At 42.7% G+C, this 27,652-nt stretch overlaps 1 protein-coding gene across 2 annotated transcripts in view; it reads left to right on the top strand.

Annotated features, from left to right (window-relative positions):
• The window catches only part of TRANK1 (tetratricopeptide repeat and ankyrin repeat containing 1), a 169,680-nt gene that overhangs the window by 88,322 nt on the left and 53,706 nt on the right, over positions 1 to 27,652 (top strand). For both annotated transcript variants that reach the window (XM_040433409.1, XM_040433410.1), the window contains 4 exons: positions 824 to 3,592; positions 5,377 to 5,576; positions 15,644 to 15,781; positions 16,698 to 16,841. In XM_040433409.1, coding sequence (XP_040289343.1) covers positions 824 to 3,592; positions 5,377 to 5,576; positions 15,644 to 15,781; positions 16,698 to 16,841 — 3,251 coding nt within the window. The remainder of the gene's footprint in view (positions 1 to 823; positions 3,593 to 5,376; positions 5,577 to 15,643; positions 15,782 to 16,697; positions 16,842 to 27,652) is intronic.

The following is a 27,652-nucleotide window of genomic DNA, read 5'->3' as shown; positions in this document are numbered from 1 at the left end:
ACGCATGATGTGTGCAATGAGCAATCGTCTGAGCAAACTGCCAGAAGTTCTTTATTCTTTTAGTAAGAATTCCAAATCAAACAATATTATTGTGCCACACAGATCTATGTCTTCAAAACATGCCGTCTGGAAGTAATCAGCTTTAAGATGCGGGAAGCCAAAGGTTTCCTGTTGCCATCTAGCTTCAATATGAAATATTGCAGCCTTGGTATATCCTTGTATATTCTGTAGAAAGTATGATTTCAATTTAGTAAATAACAGTGCCTAAGGAATATGAAGATTGAAATTATATTAAATATTTGCTCTTTAAAATGTACCTTTCTAAGTGACTGAGTTTCTTTGTTTCCTATGTGATATATTCAATAAGGGCACGTTACCATTTCTGTATGTTTAATTACAGGGATTTTCTGATACTTGGTTATTGATGCCCTATACTCAGGATAGGTCGTAGATATCAGATTGCTGTGTGTGCAACAGCCACCATCTCCACCATTCATCCATTTTCGAGTCTGAAGCACAAGATTCCATTCAAATTGTGGCCATGCTTGGGTACTGCATCTCCGTCTCGGGAAACTACACAGTGGATGGGGCCTTCCATCAGCTGTATAGTTTCTAGTGCTGGTGGCTGCCTGAAACTTCTTATTGGTGGGAGTGCTGGAGGTTGGACCCCCACAGATCTGATATTAATGACTTATTCTCAGGATAGGCCATCAGTATCTAAGTCCTGGAAAACCCCTTTAGGTTAAATTTGAGTATAAATTTACTTTTGTACTATATAATACATAATTACATTTTTCTGTAAATTCTCCCTTTTCCCCCCCAGATGATAATGGTGTGTTCATGGTAAAATACCTTTTGGATCTGTATTCTTCTGAACCTCAGAAGTATTCTTATCTGGAACCCAACATCCAGGGCCGAAATGGAGACACAGTCATGCATTTGGTTTTTCAGAGCAATAATTCAAAATATTATCGTAAAATAATGGATGCTCTGGCAAGATTTGACATAAAGTTAACAATAACCAATCACCAGGGAAAAGATGCAAAATTCAAGATTAAGAACTCAGATCAGCGCTTCATTGCTTGGAGTGAATATAGGAAGAAATACCAGCAAAATCAACCAGCCTCAGTTCCCAAGTCTATTAAGACGCACACAAATGGAAATGTAATGCAGCGAAAGACCCATGCAAAGTCACACTTTCCTGCTCCTCCACAGCCTAAATCTGTGATTGATGATCAAACTGGTGAATACACATCTGTGGAACTCCTGGGAGAAGCTGCAATGAGCATAAAGAAAGCGCTGACTCCCAGAGAAAGTATCCTGCAAATCATTAGAGAATTAATAAAATGTAAGGAACTTAATAAAGCACAACCAGTTTTTGATAGTTTGAGGCCATCTACCACTGTACAAACTAAAGAAGCAGGGATCCATGAGACACCTGTTGTCTATAAAAATGGAGTAAATCCATCTGATGAGTCCTTCATGGAGAATAATGAATGTGCTGCAAATAGTTTGCCAGTGCCCAACAATATTGAACATGATGTTGAGCCACTGGAAGAGGACATTGATCTTTCCAGTATAGATTTCAATTATATGACCTGGGAAGTTGAATGTTCACCTGAAGCCCTGAAGAAACTGGGAAGCAAGTCAGTGCCACAGTACATAAAAAAAAAAATTATTGTCTCTATTCAAAGTCTTGGAAATGGGGAATGGACACGCAGTCTTCAAAAACAGCTGAAGGTTAACAGTAACATCAAACTTTATGAAGTCAAGCTAGATAAAGGGGCCAGGATGCTGTGGGAACTTGCAATTGACTTTTCACCACGATGTAGTGAGGAGCCAGAAAAAATCCTCTCTTCTGAATCGTCAACTGTAAAAACAGGCAGAATTTACACAGAGATAATACGGATTTGGGATATTATTCTTGACCATGGGAAGCTCGGGCATGCCATTGAAAGCATATGCAGTGCTTACAATAGAGGTTTAACCTGTATACTCAGAAAAAAACTCAAGGGCATATCCAAGGCTACTACTTCCTCAAACGCATCAAAGCGTATTCCAAAATATTTTATGGAAGATACAGAGTTGGAACTTGATATGGAACTACTTGTTCCAGATTACTTCCCCCCTGCCAGTGCAGGAGAAACGGAATACAATATAATGAAATTCCACAGCTTTAGCACAGACATGGCACTCAATGTATTAAGTAACATGAACTCCAGAGTTGAGTATCCATTCCGAGTTGGTGAGTTGGAATATGCCGTGATTGATCTAAATCCCAAACCGTTGGAAACCATCATATTAATCGGCAGAAGTGGGACAGGAAAAACAACTTGTTGTTTATATCGACTCTGGAAAAAGTTTGATGCTTACTGGGCGAAAGCAGTATCAATTGGCCCATGGCTAGCAAAACAGACTTGGCAACGGAGAAAATATAGTGAAAATTTTGATGTTTTTGACTCGGATGAGGAGGAGAATTCTGAAGGGGAGTTGTCCGATAATAAAGATGAAGAGCAAAGCCTGCCAGAACTAGAGAACATGGATGCAGGAGACCAATTGTCAGATGATGCAATGGAAGATCCTGTTGAAAATCCTGTTGAATTGGAACATTATCATCCAATTTTTATTACAAAAAACCATGTGCTTTGTCAAGAAGTGCAAAGAAACTTTCTTGAGCTAAGCAAATCTACAAAGGCAACAAGCAGTTATGAGCCACCTGAGCCAAACGTTTATAAATTACAAGATCTAAAAGATGAGAACTATCCTTTATTCATAACTTCCCAGCAGCTACTGGTACTTCTGGATGCTTCCATGCCTGATCCATTCTTCCCCAGAAATGAAGATGGAAGTCTCAAAAGGAGCATTGCTGGATGGTCTACTTTGGATAATATTGATGTGCTCGACTTGTTAAATGACGACTATGAAATAGAGTCTGACCCTGAAAATGAGGAAGAAGAAAATCATTGTGAGCAAGTAGAGTCTGATCCTCGCATTTTTGTGACCTTTGAGGTATTTGCCAACTCTTTATGGCTTAAGATGAAAAAGGGAAAGTCGCCGTACAATGCTGCACTTGTTTGGAAAGAGATCAAATCATTTTTGAAAGGATCATTTGAAGCATTAAGCTGCCCTCAAGGTAGACTTACGGAACAAGAGTACCTTCAACTTGGAAAGAAAAGAGCACCAAACTTTCAGGGGGATCGGAAGGAAATCTATCGCCTTTTTTGCTTGTATGAACAAATCAAATCTCAGCTTGGTTACTTTGATGAAGAAGATGTCTTGTACAATTTATCTTGCAGATTGTCAAAGCTTGAAGAGTTACCATGGTCTATCCATGAACTTTATGGGGATGAGATTCAAGACTTTACACAGGCTGAGCTTTTTTTACTCATGCGATGCATTAATGATCCCAATTCTATGTTTCTTACTGGAGACACAGCACAAAGCATAATGAAAGGGGTTTCATTCCGTTTCAGTGACCTGAGATCCTTGTTTTACTTTGCAAACAAAAGCTGCTCAGGTAACCAAAAGAACTGCATCGTCCGCAGACCAAAACAAGTGTACCAACTAGTTCAGAACTATAGATCTCATTCCGGTGAGTTACCTTTTAACTTTTTTTTTGTCATTCTTACAGTTGCCTGGCATTTTATCTTCTTTCGAGTGAATGGGATTGAGCTGTAATAAGCCCTATAACTATAATAAACACAGCCACTACAAAACGTTGAGTTGTTCTTGGATCGATAGGGGTGCCCATCAATCGGTAGAATCACGATTGATCTTAAATGACCTAGCCTAAGGATTTCAATATTCAATGGGATTGCAACCCTCAAACGAAAATTAATTGCTACCAGGATAGTGTGTAAGAAATAAATAAAAAAGAAAGCCACTCGCCTCTGGAAAACGGTTCTGTTCCAGTGTTGAAGGTCCTGTCCCCACTGCTTTGGTAAATATAACATCCCATCCATGCTCAGACATTCACTGGCGTCAGCAGTGATGTGTCCCAAAGAGGTAACTGACTCCTGAGCCACTGCAACCATGTGCTGCTCGAAGACATTTTGCCTCTGAGGCCAGTGAATGGCTGGACGGGACGTCACACTTCAGTGTGCCAATGACGGGGCCCTTGGTGCTTGAACAGAGCTGTTTGAGTGGATTTTTTATACTCATTCCTGGCGTTAATTATTCGTTTTAGTAAGTCCTGGTAAACCTCTTTAAACGGGTTGTGAGGGAAAACCTATGTTATAACTAATGGCTGCAGCCTGCCTTTTTTGTTGAAATATTCAAATACATCTGCTCCCTGCTGCTCGGGCCTGCATGCTGGCTCCTGTAAGTCTATATTCCAGTCTGCAGCTTGTTTACGTCTTACCCCGCATGGGCAAGATCATCTGCTCTGCTGTAGCCAACCACCGTCTTCAGTGGTGACATGTCCACAAGTGACACGCGGGAGCCAGCGAGCGCAACTGGAGCTGCAAGAAGCAGGTATGAATCCTTCAATAGCAGAGGCAGGCTTCAGTTAAAACTTAGATATTCACAGACAAGCCCTTTAAAGCATTTAATTGTTATAGTGTTTTGTTGTAAGTTATAAAATGAGTATTGACAGTAAAATAGCAGTAAATGAAATTCATTCAGCTTAAGAACAACTACAAGTTTATATGAAGTGAGTTTTGTAAGGAATATAGAGTGCAGCAGCCTTAAAGGGCTGTCTGGCTTCAGCAAATGGCATAATCATTTATAGGCACTTATTAATGTATTGTTATTGTCCATATTGCTTCCTTTGCTGGCTTCATTCATTTTTCCATCACATTATACACTGCTGGTATCCAGGGTTTATGACCCAGCAGTGGTAGCTGTGCTTGCACACTATAGGAAAAAGGGCCAGCCTCTGGTGGCTAGGATCTGGGTGCAGCAGCTCCCGTCTCGGTCACCTTATATCAGTGCTGCAGCGGTGGCCATAACCCCTGGATATGAATGAAGCCAGCAAAGGAATCAATATGGACAATCACAATACATTAGCAAGTGCATTGTATTAAGTTTGTCTACATGTTAAATGCTATTTGGTGGAGTGAGACAATCGCTTTAAGGCTGAAATTCCTGTATTATGTCCAACATCTACAGTATGCCTGTACTGTATAATAAAATGGGTTCTTAAGCTAGGCATAGATTATATAGCATTGGATATAAACTGAGTGAAAATAAACTGGAGATCTCGTCTCCATAATAATGTCCGCACACTGCTGCCCTTTACCTCAGAGGAGGCAGATGTTCACTTAGAGTAGTCTGTCCTGAGTGACAGATGGGCACAGATCAATTCATAATGTTACAGATGTCCTGGCTACGTTTTGAAATTAATATCCAGTTGATCACAATTTTTTCTTGTCATAGGCATTCTTCATTTGGCGTCCGGCGTCGTAGACCTGCTGCAGTACTTCTTCCCAGAGTCATTTGATCGATTGCCACGTGACTGTGGTTTATTTGATGGTCCAAAGCCAACGGTCCTTGACTCATGTTGTGTTAGTGACCTGGCAATATTATTACGCGGCAACAAAAGGAAGACACAGCCTATTGAATTTGGAGCACATCAGGTTATACATTTATAATTATTCTTTAGTTCACAAATCACGCCTAGAAAGTGTCATCTCCAATAGTACTATTTCAGGCCTAATTCCCGTTATTGTACTAATGTTATGCTATGTCCACATCTGCAATCAGAATCTAAAATAAAAAAATGAATTAACTTTTCCAAAAGTTTTTAAATTAAAGTTCTACTATCATTTTGTTTCTGTAGCTTGTATGCAGACTTATACCTCACCATAGTAAAAGACAAGAAACAAACCCTGTGTAGTCTGATTATGCAGTCGTTTATTCTTCCATCTATTCCCAACAGTATGGTAATAGCATGCATTTGTTATTAGCAAGAAGTAGTGGACAAATGGAAGGACGTTGGACATCGAGATCAGTCTGCATAGGGGGTGTTTATAGTATGTTGCCATGGTTATAGATAGTTCTGCATAGGAGCTGTAGAAAGAAAACCATTGTCTTGATTAGAAAAAAATTGTGGCGTTGCAGTGAGACAATAAAATATAGCCTTCCACAAATCAAGAAATTAAAAGGATTGCCTAAGACATATAAAAATCTCGGAGAAGAAAGGGGATGCAATAAAATAGGAAAATAAATATTACTCAATTTATTTATTTTACTCACTTGCATACTGCTGACATATTCAGCAGTGCTTTATAGACATCACCATCACTCACAATCTATCCTCTTTGGAGTACCTAGCAGAAACCCACACAAACACAGGGAGAACACACAAACTCCATGCAGATGTTGTCCTTGGTCGGATTTGAACCTAGAACCCTGGTGTTGCAAGGCACCAGTGCTAACCACTGAGCCACCGTGCTGCTCACCAGAACAATCTCCCTCCACTCCATCGTTGCTGCTGCGGTGCATTTGTCTGTTGCTTTTCTGTAGGGGTGAAATTGTGACCACCCACGTGTCATCGCTGCAGCCAATAAATGACTTCTCTGAGATTTTTAAATGTCCTGGACAACCCCTTTAACTACTCTACCTTATTATATACCATTTCTCGTTAATGTCATTGCGGTACACAGCACCATGGGTATACGCCCAGCTACCACTAAGAGGCGACACTAGATATGAAAAAGGTTGGCTCCACCCTGGTGGGCTATACCCTCTCCACAGACACTAGGTTAATCAGTTTTAGTCTAGTGTCCGTAGGAGGCAAACACGACCTGCTCTTCTCCTGCAGGTCTTGCTGCTACTTTTTTTTCTTAGTTTTTTAAATTTTTTCTCTTCACTTTACAGGTGCAGGTTTTATCCTGCAGCAGGGGGTCTTCATCGTGGAAGTCCACTTTAGTAGCACCCCCTGCGGGCGCATACCTTGGTGCCTCGCCTGTCCCCCATTACTGCATCTGCAGTGGAGTATCGGTAATCCCACACTAGTGTCAGTTTACCAAAGGGGTGACCCTGCGGCGCCCGAAGACGCCAGATGGTGAGTATGCTCCCTACCCTAGTTAGGGACTCCTTCCCTCCCAATATATCCATACTCCCCCGGCCGTCCTTCCCTTCCTCGGCCTCTTAATTACTCTAGTCCCCGGCTTTTGCTTGGACTAGGCCGGACCAGTTCCCGCCTTTTTCCTGGCATCCAGGATATGTGTGTATCATTTTCTCTCTGTATGGGGGTTGCTATGACCCTCCACCTTCCCTCTCCCCTCAGTGCATTTTTTCTTCCCCTCCCCAGGTCCCGCAGTGTCCCCCCTCTTAGGGTGCTTCATTTTCGGCTGCGGCATCTACTTTAGTCCCCGGCTCCGGCATCTACTTTAGTCCCCGGCTCCGGCTGTGACAAGGCCGCATCTGTTTTCCGATTTTTCCCTGCCATCCAGGGGTTCTATTGGGTCATTTTTCTCACCAATGGGGGTCGCTCTGACCCCTTTTCCATGCCTACCCTTTTTTGTAGCCTTTTGGAGCTTTTTTTTTAGCTTCCCAGCATCCTGCAACATCAGTCCGCCAGGGGTGCCTCATTTTCGGCTACACTATGTACTCTAGCCCCCAGCTTCTGCCGGGACTAGGCCATACTCTTTCCCTCCATTTTCTTCTGGCTTCCTGTTTTTATTCTAGAGGTCTCTGCACGGAATTTCCGGTGGGAAGACTAGATGTCCTTCTTCCCAGAGGGTGCTTTCCCCATCTTCACAGTGCCCCCCGCCCGCATGTAGCATCATTGGTGGGATGTATTATCTTGGGCCCCTGTTCGGTGGTTCATGTTGTGGCAGGTCCCCTTGCCCTCCATCCATCCCCCTGGGTTGCATTTGCTCTTGCGGTGGCTGGGGGTTGTTGTGCTATTGGCCTGGCTGGCCTGCATGTGGTGACTGTATCCTGGGCTCAGTCGGGTTACCCTAAACTCTGTTCAGGGGTCACCTTCTCCGCACGTGGGTCCCTCACCTCCACCGTAGCCTGCGCCCATTCTCAGCTACGATGATATTGTGTCACTGTTCCCTGCCTGCCCTAGGGTCTCCCATCATGGGTCCCGCTCATCCCCTGCATCCTGGTTTCCTCCCAGGACGGTACTAGCACTGAGGGAAACGCCTCAGGTTTCTACTGCCTCATTAGGGGACTCCTCTGCACCGATTCTGACTCGGAACATAAGTAGCATCAGGCGGTCTTCCGCCATGCAGAATCTCTCTGGGTGGTCAAAGACAAATGTCCACCTCTCCTCTCCAGGGTTGGTATCCCCTTTAGTGGATTTTAAGATGCCACTCTCCTGGTTGCACAGGTAATTATCCACACAGGTAAGTCAGCTTGCCGCCTCTCCAGTAGGTGGTGCTTTACCCGTCCCCGTATTTAGCACGCCGGCACACTAATGTGGTGTCCCAGGTATGTACGCCTTCCCCTTCACAGGGGGTACTTCTACCACTGACAAATGCTCTATCCGGCAGACTTTCCTGATTCCAATGGATCTCCTTTTTAGCTGGAGTAATTTCACTATTACCAGACGCTGTAGCCAATACACCATCCTGGTGTTAGTGTGCACCACGCAACCATATTACTCCCTTATTAAGCGGAGTACCTGTACCCTCTTCAGATGCTATAGCCATTTCACCTGTCTGGTTCTAATGCTCCCCATGTACCATATTACTCCATTATTGGGTGGAGTACCTGTACCATCTCCAGAGGCTGTAGCCATTATACCTGTCTGGTTCTAGTGCGCACCATGCAGCCACATTGCTCCTTTCTTAGGTAGAGTACCTATACCATCTCCAGATGCTGTAGCCATTACACCTGTCTGATTTTAGTCTGCACTACACAGCCGTATTACTCCTTTATTAGGTAGAGTACCTGTACCATCTCCAAATGCTGTAGCCATCACACCTATCTGGTTCTAGTGTGCATCACGCAGTCATATTACTCCTTTATCAAGCGAAGTACCTATACCATTTACAGATACTGTAGCCATGTCTCCACTCTCATTATAATGTGCATCATAGTTGCGTTTTTAGTTGGATCGCGCTGCCTCAAAGTCTCAGAAGAAAATTCATCACTTTAGAGCCATTCGAACTGATGGACATGGGTAAACATCGAAAGCCACCCAAAGCCTCCTTCACTCCTTTACATGCTTCTGTGGAGAACCAAAGGCCGCAGCAATAGTAAAGCATTGTCACCTAGGGTCAAATACAAAAGGGGTTTATTATACAATGTTTCAATAGAATAAAAGCAGTGTATACAGAGATCAAGCACCCGACCCGGGTTTCGCTCCAAGCTTCATCAGTGGCGTCTGCTCAACCCGTCTCGGGGAGGTCTTTCAAATACATAGGTGAGTGCAAGTCCCACACACACAACAGGTAAACCAATACACTTCCCCACTGCATATATCGCTTAATATATAAAAATGTCCTAAAACCATATATAAAATATATAAATCTTTTAACAGGATTCCTCTTGTCGTAATTTTATCGGCACACAATACGAACACAATCTCCTCCCTCCTGTGGTTCCCCTTCATTCACAAAATACACAACCCTACGTCATCCCTCACATGACCCCTCTCACCTGATCAATCTACACCTATCACAAACCACACCTCCTTCGATAGAAGGTCCTTACTACAACTAACATCATTTGTCTCATACCAGGCACGGCTTTAGATCAAATTCCACGTTCATATCCTTTGGTTGCAACGTATCCATGGTAAAGATCCATTCGACTTCTCGCTTATTAATTTGCAATATTGTGTTTCCCCCCGCACCAATATGGCTTTACCGCTTCCACTCCCATAAATTGCAAACCACTTGGATCCTTCTGATGTACCTTTTTAAAGTGCATTGAGACACTGTGTCTCCAATCCCTTTTTAATGTTCCTGATGTGTTCCTGGATCCTTGTCTTAAAGGATAACTGTCACACTTAGACCCTAATTTCAATTTTCATATATGTAGTTACTAATAACATGATATTCCATAATCAGTTACTATTAGACTGACTTACCCCATATTTAATAAGATCAAGCCCTTAGCAACCAGTCTGCATAAAACTGCAATTTCACTATTCAGTTAAGATGGCCGCCACTGCCCTCACCCTGAGGCTAATCCCACCTGCCCTCACTAGCCAGTAACAATAGCCCCCCAAAAGTGTCAGTAACCAGAGCCCTCCCCCCTAAAGGGTTAATCTCCTGCAGCACAAAGGGGTCCTCTTACCACATGTTGCTTTCATTTATACACTGAGCAGATGGCAGATCTCCCTTCCCTGGTCTGCGCTGATTCAACTCTACTTCTCCAGCTCTGCTGAGTGAGGGAGCGTCTGCCAAGCGCAGGGACAGGGAGAAGTGCACACAGGCCAGGCACTGTTATCAGCTGCTGGGGAGGACCTGGCTTTAATCATTTACTTACAGTCCCTGGCTGTCAGTAATCTGACCTTGCACACAGCCTGTTTCCTCCATCCTCCAACAGAGGATGGACTATGCCTAGCAACCCTATTTTGAGCACAGGTAAAAGTAGGCAGTACAGGGAACAAAAATGTGGAATTAAGGGGTAATTGAATACACAGTGAAAAGTTGAAATAGGGCCACCAAGGAGATATTAATCACCACAATCCAATACTCCAAAAAAAAATAAAAAATACGACAGTTATACTTTAAGCTTTCTCATTGTTCGACCTACATATTGGAGGCTGCACGGGCACTCCAACATGTAGACCACTCCAATGCTCTCAAAGGTAATTTGCCCTTTAATCTTAAAATCTGTGTTTCTCATATTCGAATGTACACTCTGTATGTCCCTTTTTCTGTTCTCTTTTCTCCTATTTTTACATGGGAGGCAAAATCCACACCATGTGAACTTATTCCCTTTTTCTTTCCAGTCTTGTCAGGAATAGCGCTATGGACCAGATGCGTGCGAAGATTAGGAGCTTTTTTTGTATACCATATCAGGTTGTTCTGGGATCTCCTTACCCAAAAGGGGGTCATTTTTTTAAGCACTGCCCAATACTTCCTTATAGCATTATTAATCAAACCAGCATGAATATTATATTGGGTGAGGAAATTAAACGAAAATCCTTCTCTTTTTTTTAAAACTGTCCCTCTTTTTTGTTCCCTGCTCTTCTATCTCTTTACTGCATTTGATTAGCTCCTCTCTCCGGTACCCCTTTTCCTGAAACTGCTCATTTATAACTCTCCTGTATATTCTTTTGATTTGCCCTTTCGGTATTTGCCCTTTCAGTATTTTTCAACCAGGGGCTATAGTGGCAACTGTTTGTATGTATATAGCCATTTACATCAGTCTCTTTAAAAAAGATTTTGGTTTTGAACATATTATCCTCAATAAATATTGTTAAATGAAGAAAATTAATGGAAATATCACTAATGGTGCTGGTAAATGAAAGATTCCAATTATTGTTTAATTCGCTAATAAATTCTACAAGACCCTGTTTCTCCCCTTTCCATATGAGCAGGCAGTCATCGATGTACCTACGCAATGTTGTTAACTCTCCATACTGTGTCATCTTATTCAGGACCGGCTGAATGGTTTCTCTCTCCCAGAGGCCCATAAATATATTAGCGAAACTGGGGGCGAATTTCACCCCCATCGCCTTCCCAGTTCGCTGTAGGTAATAATTATTTTTGAACCAAAAATACTTGTGGCAGAGGCAGAAGTCGACGCACTCAAGAATGAACTTCCTCTGTTCCTCTGACATCGACTGATCATTATTCAACTCTTCCTCATTAGCTCTAAGTCCCAGATTCTTCGGGATAACCTTATACAAGGATGCCACGTCTAATGTGGCCAACCAGGTTTTTTCATGACAACTGCCAAGGTTTTTCATCAGATTGATAACCCTGCCGGAATCTCTCAAATAAGATGGCACAGAGCTCACATATTTCTGGAGAAAATGATCTACATATTCTGTCAGCCTGCTAGTAAGTGAGTTGATCCCGGACACTATCGGTCTTCCGGGAAGGGGGGGGGGTTTATTAGGCTTTTATGCACCTTGGGCAGAAAGTATATGACAGGTTTAACTGGAAACCTATTAGTAAGATATTCAAACTCATTTTTATTAACAATCCCATCCTTAAAGCCTCTTTGGAGCAATTTGTCTAATTCCAATTTATAATCCAGTGTCGGGTTCTTTTTAAGCACCAAATATTTATCCCCATCTGACAGCAATCTGAACATCTCCGCCTCATATTTATCCACGTCCATGACTACTATTTTATTCTATTGAAACATTGTGAGTATAATAAACCCCTTTTATATTTGACCCTGGGTGACAGTACTTCACTATTGCTGCGACCTTTGGTTCTCCACAGAAGCATGTAAAGAGTGAAGGAGGCTTTGGGTGGCTTTCGATGTTTACCCATGTCCATCAGTTCGAATGGCTCTGACTTGATGAATTTTCTTCTGGGACTTTCTGAGGCAGAGCGGTCCAACCAAAAACGCAACTAGACTGTATGTGAATACTTACCCACTTCCCAATTTGGTACCTGTGACGCTAAATATCATATACAACGTACAAGGGGCCGTTTTTACTATTTTTACTTCATAATGTGCATCATGCAGCCAGATTACTCCTATTCTCAGGCAGAGTATTTATAGTATCTCCAAGTGCTGTGCCCTATTGGTACAATCTGTGGCCCATATGGCTCCTGCATTGCCCTTTCCTGGCTCTAAATGTGTGATAGGCAATCATGTGGCCCCTCTTCATGCGGAGTGATGGTACCATCCCCAGACACTGTATTCTTCACTCTTTTTTCTGGTTGTAGTATGCATCTGGCACCCCATTACCGTCGTCCTCGGTGGTGTACTTGTACTATCTCAAGGCGCTGTATCCAACAAACCATCATGGTTGTAGCATGTAACTGGTAACCATTGGTTCCCCCCTTTCTTGGGCGGAATAGAGTTGCAATTGTTAGATCCAGTATATGGCTGGCCTATTCAGATCTGACACCGGGTGCAGTACCTCTTGAACCAGGCCCTCTGAGTGCACCGAGTCTTCTCATTGCCCCTGTACTAGGCATGATTTTTACTTTATTGCTTGACGCACTACTTAACAGGACTTCTCAGTCCTGTTATGCACCAGACAACCACATTCCCTCTGCCATGGGCAGGTTGTTGGCTATCATGCTAGGTTTGTTCTTTGTCAACCCTATAAAATACTACTGTATTCTGCACAGCCACTTTACCTCATTTCATGGATGGAGTACTCGCGTTGTTGTTACTGCCTCTCTGCTTTGTTTTCAGAGTTACATGGCCCAGTCCTGGCAGAGTACCTGGATCACCACTGGATGCTCTATCCTACAGGGATATGCTGCATTGTGAGCACCAGCCACTACTGCAGTTTTGGGTCATCGCTGGACGTCCTCTCTGATATGGCTGTGACAGGACTAGTGAGCGCCACACACCTACTTGGTGGGTGGAATTTTCCTCTGCTCGCTCTAGTATCGGACATGGTCCCTTAGTTCTTCCATGGTCCAGGCGTTCTTGGTACCCCCTTATGTTCTCTGATTAGTTGTGCTACATGACAGAAGTGACATTCGCTTGGGCCATGTTTGTTTTTCCCCTATGGTTGCTACATTTCATTTTTCCTTTGATAATCTGGCTGTTATTTTCCTCATGTGGTCCAGTTCTGTGGACCCTACTTGAGCCTCTAACTGGCTAATCCTGCTTGGAGTCTCTGCCCCAATGATTCTTAGACCATCTAGCTGGCCGTTTTCCTGCTGGGAAAGCTACTCATGGCATCTCTGACCGCACATGCTCTGTATGACAGCTGCTTCTTTGGCCCCGGTTTGGTTCTTTTCCCTCCTGGGTCCCCATAGGCTTGGTTCCCTCTTACGATTCTAACCTCTCTTCCAGTCTCCCCAGGTTAGGTCCTGGTGCCTGGGAGTTTGTTGCTCCAGTTTGCAATTTACATTTATATTGGCCTCTTTTGGGATGGAGCTTTCCTTCGATTTGAGAACTGTTCCTCCTTAGGCTGTTTGGAGTCCTTTCTCTTCTAATCCAATATCTCTCAGACAAGTGTGTCCCCACTTGTATTAGCAGGGCCTGTGACTGGTTCCTTTTTTTCTGAGACTTCATGTGGCCAGGGATTTCTCTGGTCTTACATTTCACAGTGCTATTTTGTTCCAGTTTTTCTGAGGCTCGATTCTCGCCTTCTTTGTGTGGGGACCATGTCTTTACGTTACCTTCTCCTGGCCATTACCATGGACCCTTTTGTCCCCCAGAAGTTGGCTGCTTTCTCTGCCAGGATGGGGTTTCCACCTTCTCATAGGGTATTTCTCTTTTCCCACCTGCCTTGCAGTGGAAGAAGGCTCGCTTTCCTTCCCATGGTGAGTCTTTGCTATTCTTTCTCTCAATTGTTCAGCCTCCAGTGCTTCCTTGTTTCCTCTCTACCCTGGCCTTCACGTGGTGTTTGCCACTGACAGGCCATGTTTTTGGTCTGCGACAATTTATAGTTTTTTCCTTGCCGGATCCTCTTACTGGTCGTGTTCCTTTTCTTCCAGGCCTTAAGGAATTGCCTTCCTTTAGCCGAGGGGTGGTCCACAGGGTCTTCCTTTAGTTTGTCTCCAGGAAGTTTTTTTTCCTTGGTTCAGGACTGCTCCTGTCCTTTTGCCAGGCATTTTCTCTCCTTCCAGGTTCCCTCATGGTCTAATTTTTCTTGTTGGGACTGTCCTCTTATAGATCCTCCTCCTGGAGCATCCTTCTATATGCTGAGCACTAGGCCATTACCAACAGACGCCTTCCGGTTGTGCTGCTCTCCTGTTTCTTCAGGGGGAGCCCTGGTTCTTCCAGATCATTCCTCTGGCTCTCTAGTGCGCACTTGTTTAACTCTCGGTTCTTGCGCAGGACATCTAGCCCTGCTCCCTATCCTCTAGCTTCTTTATTTTTCCCACCTTGGGTGGTGCTGGGTGTTTCCTTCTGTTCCTTTCTTGCATATGGCCTTTTTTCACGGTCTCCCACAATTTTTTTTTCTTTGGACTCTTCCTGGTCCTGGAGCCTCTCGGCTCACTTCCTTAGTTTTCTATCTACCATTTCATGCTATGGCCTCTCCTGGTCCTGTTGGGTCACATGGTTCTCCTGCATCTGTGCGCCCAACTTTTTGCATGAGATTTCCTTCCCACCCTCGGACTGCTTTGGGACGTCCCATGGTGCTGTGTCCCCCAATGACATTAATGAGAAAATTGATTTTTGTACTTACCGTAAAATCCGTTTCTCATTCAATTCATTGGGGGACACAGATCCCACCCTTTGTTTTCATTTCTCAACGGGCTGTTGTTCTTCCTTCCCTGGTCCAGGACATGTTGGTTCTTTACTTTTGTTTCTCTCTCCTACAGCTATTGGTACAAACCAATTAGCCTAGTGTCTGTGGAGAGGGTATAGCCCACCTGGGTGGAACCAACCTTTTTCATATCTTGTGTCGCCTCCTAGTGGTAGCTGGGCATATACACATGGTGCTGTGTCCCCAATGAATCGAACGAGAAACAGATTTTATGGTAAGTACAAAAATCCAATTGTTTCCAAATAATCACATTATTATAATTTAAAAAAAGGTCAAAGCTAAATTTATATGTACCATTGTAATGTTTTAACAGTGACCAGATCAGATCTGGTAGGTTAACGCTTAACTTGAGTGCTTATGATTTTTTAGGTGATTTTGGTAGTAAATGAAAATGCTAAAGAGAATATCCCAGAAGAATTGAGTCTTGCCCTGGTCCTAACTATTTATGAGGCAAAAGGCCTAGAATTTGATGACGTGCTTCTTTACAATTTCTTCACGGACTCTGAGGTATCCATGCTGTCATTTATTACACTACTGAAACATATGAAAACACATGGCTATTCACAGTGTGAACCGTTTAAACTAATTGACACTTGGTCAGATGGATAATACTCACCAGATGGAGTTTTACAAAGTCTGATGCAACTCGGTGTAGTGCTTGGTAACTATCCACCGGGACTGCAGCACCTCTGCTTGCCGATTCACAAGGAATCCCACGCAATCATCAGGAAGACAAGAAGAAGCAGGTTACAAGGGAGATTTATTGGTTTTTATCTGAGGATGGAGTCAGACCTCCTCTGAAATGCATTATACTTATACATGTTCTTATCTTAGAAACATAGAATGTGTCGGCAGATAAGAACCATTTGGCCCATCTAGTCTGCGCAATATACTGAATACTATGAATAGCCCCTGGCCCTATGTTATATAGGCCTTGTGCCTATCCCATGCATGCTTAAACTCCTTCACTGTATTTGCAGCTACCACTTCTGCAGGAAGGCTATTCCATGCATCCACTACTCTCTCAGTAAAGTAATACTTCCTGATATTATTTTTAAACCTTTGCCCCTCTAATTTAAAACGATGTCCTCTTGTAGCAGTTTTTCTTCTTTTAAATATTCTCTCCTCTTTTACCGAGTTGATTCCCTTTATGTATTTAAAAGTTTCTATCATATCCCCTTAGCCTTTTATTTTGTTTCAAATAAATGTTTCTTTTTTTTTTCTGAGGACTACACCTTTGTGACCTTCTTCTCCTCTTCTTGATGATTTAATATACTGCACCACTAACATATGCTGAATTTCACCAGTGTTTCAGCTCAATATATAATGGAAATGTGTATCATAATGCAAACAGAATTTCTAGATTATATTCCTAGACTGTTTTATTCAGTGGTCCAAGCACACAACTTTGTGTTCTTCTTAGGCTTCCAAGGAGTGGAGAATAATTTCGTCTTTCAATCCAGCCCCTGAAAAGAATCAGGAAAATCAGCCTCTTGTAGAAGTTCCTTTTGAGAGCGCTTGTAATTCAGCTCATAGACCATTTGTTCTAGATCCAGAAATGCACAAGGTACTGTAAATGATTTGTGTTTTACACCTTTACTTTTCTTTATAGTGTTTAGAAATTTCTTTATAGTGTTTAGAAATTCAGGTCCACCTGAATTTGGGAAAATACCCCTAACACATCATTTGTTGGACAGAGGTGTCCCATAAGGTACCTAGAAGCTAACGGCTAGCATCCTCACTTGACAGTTGTACCTTGTCTATTGGTGCCTTTATATATAATGTAAGTGTTAAGTGTACATCAATGGTTATGAAGGGAATAACTTCTCATGTGGAAATAACATAAACCTCCATCATCCTTATGAAATGTATATACAATTCTAGCAGTTCATTCATAAACTTCTGTTAGGAATAATAGGAGAATGGCACAGCAAACAGGGATAAGATGAGATGCAAGTTGTTACTAAAACTTAAATGTTAGGAGCGGTGACAGGTCCTCTTTACATATCAGATAAAGAGATGAAATAAAAGGGAGCTGTACTGAGGAGGGAGAAAGTGTGGGCAAAGTTTAATGAGTTTGGAGATAGGGCGACGCATGTGTCCTTTTTCGAAAAGTGAAATGGCTCAGGTGGCAGCGTGTCATAGGTAATGATGCAACCAACGATCAGTTATGTAACCGGTGGGTTACCATCTATCTTTTGTCTTAGGCAGGGGCGGACTGAGAACCCTCAGGGCCCCCTGGCAAAATAGATCAAGGGCCCCCTTCCAGGCCCCACCCATGTTCCGCCTCCAGCCACGCCCATGTTCCACCTTCAGCCACACTCCTATCCCGCCTCCACCCCCCCGGTCGCACCGCGATCGTTACGCCCCTGATCCCATCATTACAGAAATACAGCGCCACATACTACTTACATTCAGCAACGTCTCCTTTGATGTAGATGTTCTCTGTCCTCGCCTTCTCCTTTCAGACCAGACCACTATTTTGTCGCCATTTTCCATCTCTGCAGTTTGACAACAACAAAAAAATCGTAGTTTACTACTTTTCCGTCATCCTCCCATCTTCTGCACAAATAATCCTACTACCCCCAATACTGTGCCACTGTGCTCCCCAATACTATACTGCAGAAACAGATAATACCCCTGATAATACTAATACCACACAGAGCCCTCCATATAAAATACCCCTTCTTTGTGGCCTCAGTAGAAGCCTCTATAGTGCCCCATAATAATGTGCCAGTAACAAGTGCCCCCAATAGATGCCCCCCAATCATGTGCCAGTAACAAGTGCCTCTCCATGCCCCCCATGTGCCAGTAACAAGTGCCTCTCTTTCTCCCGTGTGCCAGTAACAAGTGCCTCTCCCCCATGTGCCAGTAACAAGTGCCTCTCCCCCCCATATGCCAGTAACAAGTACCTCCCCCCACATGTGCCAGTAACAAGTGCCTCCCCCCCATATGCCAGTAACCAGTGCCTCTACCCCCCGCATTTGCCAGTAACAAATGCCTCTCCCCCCATGTGCCAGTAACAAGTGCCTCTCTTCCCCCATCATATGCCAGTAACAAGTGCCTCTCTTCCCCCTCACATGCCAGTAACAAGTGCCTCCCCACCATATGCCAGTAACAAGTGCCTCTCCGCCCCATATGCCAGTAACAAGTGCCCCTCTCTGCCCCATATGCCAGTAACAAGTGCCCCTCTCCGCCCCATATGCCAGTAACAAGTGCCCCTCTCCCCCCATATGCCAGTAACAAGTGCCTCCCCCCCATGTGCCAGTAACAAGTGCCTCCCCCCCCATATGCCAGTAACAAGTAGCCCCCCCATATGCCAGTAACAAGTGCATCCCCCCCCCCATGCCAGTAACAAGTGCCTCCCCCCCATGTGCCAGTAACAAGTGCCTCTCCCCCATGTGCCAGTAACAAGTGCTTCTCTCCCCCCCATATGCCAGTAACAAGTGCCTCTCTTCTCCCCCCCATGTGCCAGTAACAAATGCCTCTCCCCCCCATGTGCCAGTATCAAGTGCCTCCCCCCATATGCCAGTAACAAGTGCCTCCCCCCCATGTGCCAGTAACAAGTTCTTCTCCCCCCCGCATGTGCCAGTAACAAGTACCTCTCTCCACCCCATGTGCCAGTAACAAGTGCCTCTCCCCCCCATGTGCCAGTATCAAGTGCCTCCCCCCCATATGCCAGTAACAAGTCTCCCCCCCATGTGCCAGTAACAAGTGCCTCTCCCCCCCATGTGCCAGTAACAAGTGCCTCCCCCCCCATGTGCCAGTAACAAGTGCCTCCCCCCCCCATGTGCCAATAACAAGTTCCCTACCCCCCATGTGCCAGTAACAAGTGCCTCCCCCCCCCCCCCCATATGCCAGTTACAAGTGCCTCCCCCCCATATGCCAATAACAAGTGCCTCTCTCCTTCCCCCTATGTATAATATGGAATAAGACTAGGAAAATGGGAAGACCATTGAGGAGTGATTGTAATGGAATTCCCATGTGTCCATTACAGCATCTACCCTTATCATTCATTATTAAGGGGGTTTTCCTTAGGAATACATTTTTGTTTAAAGTGGAAGAATTTAAAAAAAATAAAATTTTATGAAGCATTATTCACCTGTCCCCTATTCGTGGTGTTCTGACATTTACAAAGTTCTTGCTGGTTTATGCTTTTTGGTCCTGGCTTGACACACAGGAAATGGCAAAAAATACTTGCTCAGCCAGTGGTTGCCTACCTTTTGTTGCCATTTCTTGTGTCTCTCAGTGACCTTGTTAGTGTCGGAGCAGTGGGGTATCGAAGGTGGGTAATATCTCTTTTATTTTTTATTTTTTAAACCGTTCTGTCCATTTTCTAAAATAATTTATTCCACTGATACCCTTTTGATATCTTACATCTCTGCTGAGATATGATCGACTAAAGTTGGACAGATCAGTCGTTTACAGCTGGGCTACCATTACAATATCTGGGACCAGAGCTAGCCAATTAACCAGTATATGCCACAGTCAGTAGCAACTGTGGTATCTAAACTGTTAAACAGAGGAAATGGGCTGCATTTGTCACACCATCGGCACCCCTGCAAGGCACTTGCGGTGTATTAATGGTTGCCAGGAGGCCTAACAGTGGCCTCTGAGTCTGCCAAATTTGAGAGCCTACCAGGCAGTACCAGAGGCAGGTTATAAGTAACTGACAGGCAGACATAATACAATGCATTATCTAAGTGGCGCAGTGTATTATATAAGCAATGATAGCATTCAATTTTTAAGAAAAAACACCCTACATGGTAATGGCCTCCCAAAAAATGCAAATAAAAGTGGTCAAAACTTTGCATTTCCGAAAAAATGGTAGCAATAAAAACTACTAGAGTTCTCACAAACAATGGACCCTCATACACCGACACCATAGTCTGAGTTACAGCTCACAGAATATGGCAAAATGAAAACATTTTTTTTAGAGTTTATTGTGCAGAAGTAGTAAAACAATGATACTGTGTGTAAATTTGGTATCATTGTAGTCCTACTGAAACACAATAAGGCTAAGTGCACACAATCAGGATTGCGTGCAGATTTTCCGCGCGGAAAATACGCACTGTAGGTCATGTACATTGTATTCTCTGAGAATTTGAAATTCTCAATGCACACGATGCAGATTTTTTTTCCACGCGGATTTTGACCTGCAGTGCAGATTTTAAAATCCGCAGCATGTAAATTTATTTTATTTTTCCTGACCGGATTTTCTTCACTTAGTAAAATCTGCATGCAGAAAATCCGCACCAATTGATGTGGATTGACTTCACAGATTTGCCTCTGCACATGAATCCTGAACTAAAAGTAACATGCGGAATTGCTGTTTTTTTTTTTCACGACCAAAAAATAGGATATTAGGCGTTCCCAATCTATATGGAATTACTGCCTAGGGGAAACGGTAAAAAGGAAATAAAAAAAAAATCTTTATTGATTTTGTTTACATTAAAAGTCCCAGGGTAGGGAAGTTGCAAAATATTGCCTAGTGTAATTGAAGCAGAATCTGCCTGCCGTACACTAGTGTCTCAAGCACTCAGAATTTTTTTTTATTTCCCCCAGAAACACCAAAATGGTGTAAATGAAAACAGCAAATCCAGGAAAAAAGCCTAGCTACATTGAAATTAAAAGGTTATAGACCATGGAATGGGAAAACTAAAAATACATTGCCTCATCCTAAAAGACTAAAATAGGTTTGGCTCAAAGACATAAAGGCTAGTTTCACATTAGCGGTAAGATTGTGCAGCGGTTTTTGTCTGCCGAATCTTGGCATATTTGCCAGGTTCTGGCCGGATCTCCGCCGGTCCACATTATAGCTAATGGGGCCGGCAGGCATTCATGTAACGTCCAGCAATGCTGGATCCAGAAGCTCTGTCAGGCTATTCCCTGCCAGATCTCTTATCTCTAGTGTGAAACTAGCCTAAATTGGCAAATATTTATCCCCCTAATAACCAGCAAATTTTTTCAGTTTTTATCTCTACATTCAGGCTACATTCACACAACCGTGACAGAAAACAGCTGTTAAAAAAGGACACACTCTCTTTCATGCCCATTTTTTTACCATTTGTGCATCTGTTTTCTGTCCATCTGTTAATTTTTAATGGCTGTTTAGCATCAGTTGGTAACATCCATTAAAGGGGTTATCTCATGATTAATGTAAAAAATGAAAAGTAGACATCATATAGGACATGATAGTCTCTCAAAGCTAGAACCAGCCATGCACCTCATGGATCCAGCTGGCAGCTCAAGGGGAGTGTTTTTCTTCTGTAGCTCAGAAGGCGTGTCTCAGCTCTCCCTATCACAGCTCAGGAGGCAGTTGACGGATGAAACTGAGCATGTGCGGCCTTCTCAGTGAGCAGGACAAAGAAATAAGAAAAAGAACAAAGAGCAGGTGGAGCTATAGAGAAACATTTTAGTGAAAAACTCAGTGGCTATACAAATTTTTTAATGACATGCAATTATAAAAGTATTCAGATTTAGGTGCTGGTTTAATACCCCGTGCAGCTATCACGTGTATAGACGTCAAGCCAGCTCTTTAATCCAAGCGCTGCAAAGCGCTTGGATTAAAGCTTCTGCCCGAGCCCTGCTGCTGTCACGGACAGCATACAGTCTAGTAATGCCAGCAAGGGGCCAATCGGAGTGGCCCCTTGCCGGCAATCGATCCGATTGGTTAGTCTGTGCAGACTAACCAATCGGATCGCGGCAGTGTTAAAATGCCGGTTTCAGGCTCTGATCTGCGCTCTGCAGATCACAGCCTGAAATCGGTAATGTGTCCTGAAGCCCCCGATCTGTGCCCCCTTCTTGTCCTTCTTCTATTACCCTGCCCCCGATGCGGTCCGCCCCCTCCTGCCCCGATCTGTAATAAATAAAATGCTGCCCCCGATGCGTCCGCCCCCTCCTGCCCCGATCTGTAATAAATAAAATGCTGCCCCCTGCCCCCGATGCGTCCGCCCCCTCCTGCCCCGATCTGTTATAAGTAAAATGCTGCCCCCAATGCGGTCCCCCTTCTGTGTGTGATGGCGGCGGCTCCATTCCTGAGCCGCCGCCATCAGCAGCGTGTGTCAGCTCTATGCTGACACTACTGTAACCGCATAGATGCCGCAGTAGCGCATCCATGGGGTTAATAGAGGGAGGGGGCTCCCTCTCTCTCAACCATCAGGGCTGCTGCGATCGCAGTGCCCGATGGTTGCCATGGCAACCGGACGCTTTGCAAATGCGTCCGGTTGCCATGGCATAGGCGTCCGGTGCTGCCACCTACAGGCATCTGATTGTATTATACTTTGCAATGCAAAAGCATTGCAAAGTATAGTACAACCATCAGCCCCACTGGATCTTCAAGATCCAAGAGGGAACTGATAAAAAAAAAAAATTTAAAATAATAAAAGTAAAAATAAATAAATAAAAATGTAAAAAAAAAATCCTTTTCCTATAAAAAAAAAACAAAAAAACGAACAAAAACCACACATATTAGGTGTCACCGCGTCCGTAGCGACCATCTCTATAAATATATCACATCATCAACCCCGTCCAATAAACACCATAAAAAATAAAAACGGTGTAAAAAAATAAGCCATTTTTGTCACCTTACATCACAAAAAGTGCAACAGCAAGTGATCAAAAAAGGCGTATATACCCCAAAATAGTACCAATCAAACCGTTACCTCATCCCGCAAAAAAAGCCCATATTTAAGACAATCGCCCAAAAAATAAAAAAGCTATGGCTCTCAGACTATAGAGACACTAAAACATCATTTTTTTGGTTTCAGAAATGCTATTATTGTGTAAAACTTAAATAAATAAGAAAAAGTATACATATTGGGTATTGCCACGTCCGTAACGATCTGCTCTATAAAACTGTCACATGACCTAACCCCTCAGATGAACGCTGTAAAAAAAAAAAAAAAAAAAAAGTTCCAAAACAGCCAATTTTTTGGCCACCTTGTCCCATAAAGTGTAATAATGAATGATCAAAAAATCCTATGTACCCAAAAATGGTACCAATAAAAACCTCAACTCTTTCTTCAAAAAATGAGCCCCTGCACAAGACGATCGGTAGAAAATTAAAAAACATATGGCGTTCAGAAAACCAATCCAGCAAAATCTGCCTTCCAAAAACCATACGGTGTTCCTTTCCTTCTGCGCCCTGCCGTGCGCCCTTACATCAGTTTACGACCACATGTTGGGTGTTTCTGTAAACCGCAGAATCAGAGTAATAAATATTGAGTTTTGTTTCGCTGTTAATTCTTAATGTGTTAAAGAAAAAAATGTAATAAAATAGAAAATCTGCTAAAAAAGTGAAATTTAGAAATTTCCTCTCCATTTTCCTTTAATTCTTGTGGAACACCTAAAGGGTTAATAATGTTTGTAAAATTGGTTTTAAGTAACTTGAGGGGTCTAGTTTCTACAATGGGGTCATTTATGGGGGTATCTACTATATAGGCCCCACAAAGTGACTTCAGACCTGAACTGGTCCTTATAAAGTGGGTTTTGGAAATTTTCTTAAAAATTTTAAGAATTGCTTCTAAACTTCTAAGCCTTGTAACGTCCTAAAAAAATTAAATAACATTTCCAAAATGATGCCAACATAAAGTAGACTTATGGGGAATGTTATGTAATAAATATTTTATGAGGTATCACTTTCTGTTTTAGAAGCAGAGAAATTGAAATTTAGAAAATTGATAATTTTTATTTATTTTTGGTAAATTTGGGATTTTTTCATAAATAAAGGTGATATATATTGACTCTAATTTATGACTGTCATGAAGTACAATGTGTCACGAGAAAACAATTTCAGAATGGCGTGGATAAGTAAAAGTGTTCCAAAGCTATTACCACTTAAAGTGACGCATGTCAGATTTGTAAATTTTGACCTGGACACTGGGGCATCAATGACCTTTGGTCATGAAAGAGTTAAGGACACATGACGTACACAGTACGTCATGTGTATTTCCGATCACCACCGTGCGGCAGGCGGTGATCGGAACTGGGTGCCTGCTAAAATCAATCAGCAGGCACCCTGGGACAATGCCGAGGAAGTTCTATGACCCCCCGTATCGGCGACCGCTGCAAACCGCAGGTCAATTCAGACCTGCGGTTTGCAGCGCTGTCGGAAGTTTCTTATCCGCGGGATCAGAAACTTCAAAATTGCCTAAATTTTCATTTTTAACTACCCTGCTACATTGCTGACGCTCTGCTTGAAACGGCTGACATCTGTGCTGTGATGTCAGCCGTTTAACCCCTTCCATGCCGTGGTCCGTAGGGACCGCTGTATGGAAGAGGTAAACGGGGAGGGAGCTCCCTCCCTCTCCCATCGGGGGCTGCTGTGCTGTTTCAGCCTCCCGATTCTTGACGGGATCACAGAGGGAGGGGGCTCCCCATCACCAGCTGCTCTGTTGTGGCAGCGAGTGATGGTTACCATGGCAACTGGACACCTTCACAGGCTTCTGGCTGTCAATGGTGCTGATCAGACTTCTGCTAAAGGCAGAAGTCTGATCAGACTTTTTAAAGTGAAAATACAGTACAGTACACCTGCTCTATAAAAATATCACATCACATGACCTAACTCCTAAAAAAAAAAGTGTAAAAAAAGGCATTTTTTGTCCCCTTACATCACAAAAAGTGTAATAGCAAGCGATTAAAAAGTCATACGCACCCCAAAATAGTGCCAATCAAACCGTCATCTCATCCTGCAAAAATAATACCCTACCCAAGATAATCGCCCAAAAACTGAAAAAACTATGGCTCTTGGACTATGGAGACACTAAAACATGATTTTGTTTTTGTTTTAAAATTGAAATAATTGTGTAAAACATAAAAAAAAAAAAGTAGACATATTGGGTATCGCCGCGTCTGTAATAACCTGCTCTATAAAAATACCACATGATCTAACCTGTCAGATGAATGTTGTAAATAACAAAAAATAAAAACGGTGCCAAAACAGCTATTTCTTGTTACCTCGCCTCACAAAAAGTGTAATATAGAGCAATCAAAAATCATATGTACCCTAAAATAGTACCAACAAAACTGCCACCCTATCCCGTAGTTTCCAAAATGGGGTCACTTTTTTGGAGTTTCTACTCTAGGGGTGCATCAGGGGGGCTTCAACTGGGACATGGTGTAAAAAAAAAACAGTCCAGCAAAATCTGTCTTCCAAAAACCGTATTGCATTCCTTTCCTTCTGCGCCCTGCCGTGTGCCCGTACAGCAGTTTACGACCACATATGGGTCTGTTTCTGTAAACTACAGAATCAGAGCCATAAATATTGAGTTTTGTTTGGCTGTTAACCCTTGCTTTGTAACTGGAAAAAATTTATTCAAATGGGAAATCTGCCAAAAAAATGATTCTTGTGGAACACCTAAAGGGTTAACAAAGTTTGTAAAATCAGTTTTGAATATCTTGAGGGGTGTAGTTTGTAAAATGGAGTTATTTTTGGGTGGTTTCTATTATGTAAGCCTCACAAAGTGATTTCGGACCTGAACTGGTCCTGAAATAGTGGGATTTAGAAATTTTCTGAAAAATTTCAAGATTTGCTTCTAAACTTCTAAGCCTTGTAACACCCCCAAAAAATAAATGGCATTTCCAAAATGATCCAAACATAAAGTAGACATATGGGGAATGTAAATTAATAATTATTTTTGGAGGTATTACTATGTATTTTAGAAGTAGAGAAATTGGAACTTGGAAATTTGCTAATTTTTCAAATTTTTTGCGAAATTTGCTATTTTTTTTAATAAATAAAAATATATTTTTTTTATTCCTACCAGTGTCATGAAGTACAATATGTGACGAAAAAACTATCTCAGAATGGCCTGGATAAGTAAAAGCGTTTCTAAGTTATTCACACATAAAGTGACACTGGTGAAATATGTCCGTGTCCTAAGGGGTTAAAAAGTGGGTTTTGATAATTTTCTGCAAAATTTCAAGATTTACTTCTAAACTTCTAAGTCTTCTAACGTCCCCAAAAAATTAAATGGCATTCACAAAATAATCCAAACATGAAGTAGACATATGGGGAATGTAAAGTAATAACAATTTTTGGAGGTATTACTATCTATTATAAAAGTAGAGAAATTGAAATTTGAAAATTTGCAAATTCTTCAAAATTTTTGGTAAATTTGGATTTTTTTAAATAAATAATATAATTTTTTTTAGGACGGCCTGGGTAAGTAAAAGCATTTTAAAGTTATCACCACATGAAATGACACGTCAGATTTGCAAAAAATAGCCTGATCTTTAAAAGGTTTCTATCATCAGAAATTCTGTTATGTAGCTGACTGACATTAGCGATGTGCTAATGTCAGCAGTACATAAAAGTCTTCTTTCTACTTTTGTCCCTGACGCCGTTCTCCTAAAAAACACACTTTTAAAATATGCTAATGAGCCTCTAGGTGCTATGAAGGCGTTGATTTAGCACCTAGAGGCTCGGTCTACTAACCATTTATCCCGCCCAGGTCCTCCGTTTAGCCCGCCCCGCTCCTCTTGAGTGACGTCCGAGTTAGCTGGATCGCTGAAGAAATCCCGCACCTGCGACGTCCATTTCTGTATTTGGCGCAGTGAGTGAAGGACGCGCTCCTGGTGCCGGCTTTCTCACTGCGCCTGCGCCGACTATGTCACAGTGCGGAAGCCGGCACCAGGAGCGTGTCCTTCACTCACTGTGCCGAATACAGAAGTGGACGGCGCGGGATTTCTTCAGCGATCCAGCTAACTCGCACGTCACTCAAGAGGAGCGGGGTGGGCTAAACGGAGGACCTGGGCGGGATAAATGGTTAGTTGACCGAGCCTCTAGGTGCTGAATCTAGAGGCTCATTAACATATTTTAAAAGTGTGTTTTTTAGGAGAACGGCGTCGGGGACAAAAGTAGAAAGAACACTTTTATGTACTGCTGACATTAGCACATCGCTAGCACTGATGATAGAAACCCTTTACGGTGAAAAATAGCAGGGTCCTGAAGGGGTTAAACAGCAGTGCACCTGTCTAACAGCCGTTAAAAAAAACTAGATACTGTGTTAAAAAAAAAAAGCCACTCAGGGATTAAAAAAAAAACTACTCACCTCATCCTGTTGCACATGCTGGGGCACCCGCTCCTCACTGCAGGCTTTAGGACTTGATGCTGAGGAGCAGGTTTTCTTTACTAGTAAATAAATGCTCAGTATTCATGTCGTTAGTAAAGGGTTTGTTTTTGTGGATCGCTCAGCAGCCTATAGGTTCATGCAATTTCATGAAAAGGGAAATTCTTGATTTATATAATTTGTGATCAGTTAAGTTGCCAGTAATTTTAATATTGCCTTTGTAATACTTTGTAATTCCCCTCTGTTTTTACATTTCCATTTTGTCTTGTCATTTTCTTATTTATTTTTCATTGCACATGGTAACGGA

Source organism: Bufo bufo, chromosome 5 (assembly GCF_905171765.1).
Source record: "Bufo bufo chromosome 5, aBufBuf1.1, whole genome shotgun sequence".
Classification (NCBI taxonomy): domain Eukaryota; kingdom Metazoa; phylum Chordata; class Amphibia; order Anura; family Bufonidae; genus Bufo; species Bufo bufo.
Note: the sequence above shows the minus strand (reverse complement) of the source record. Positions and strands in the feature narration are given on the sequence as shown.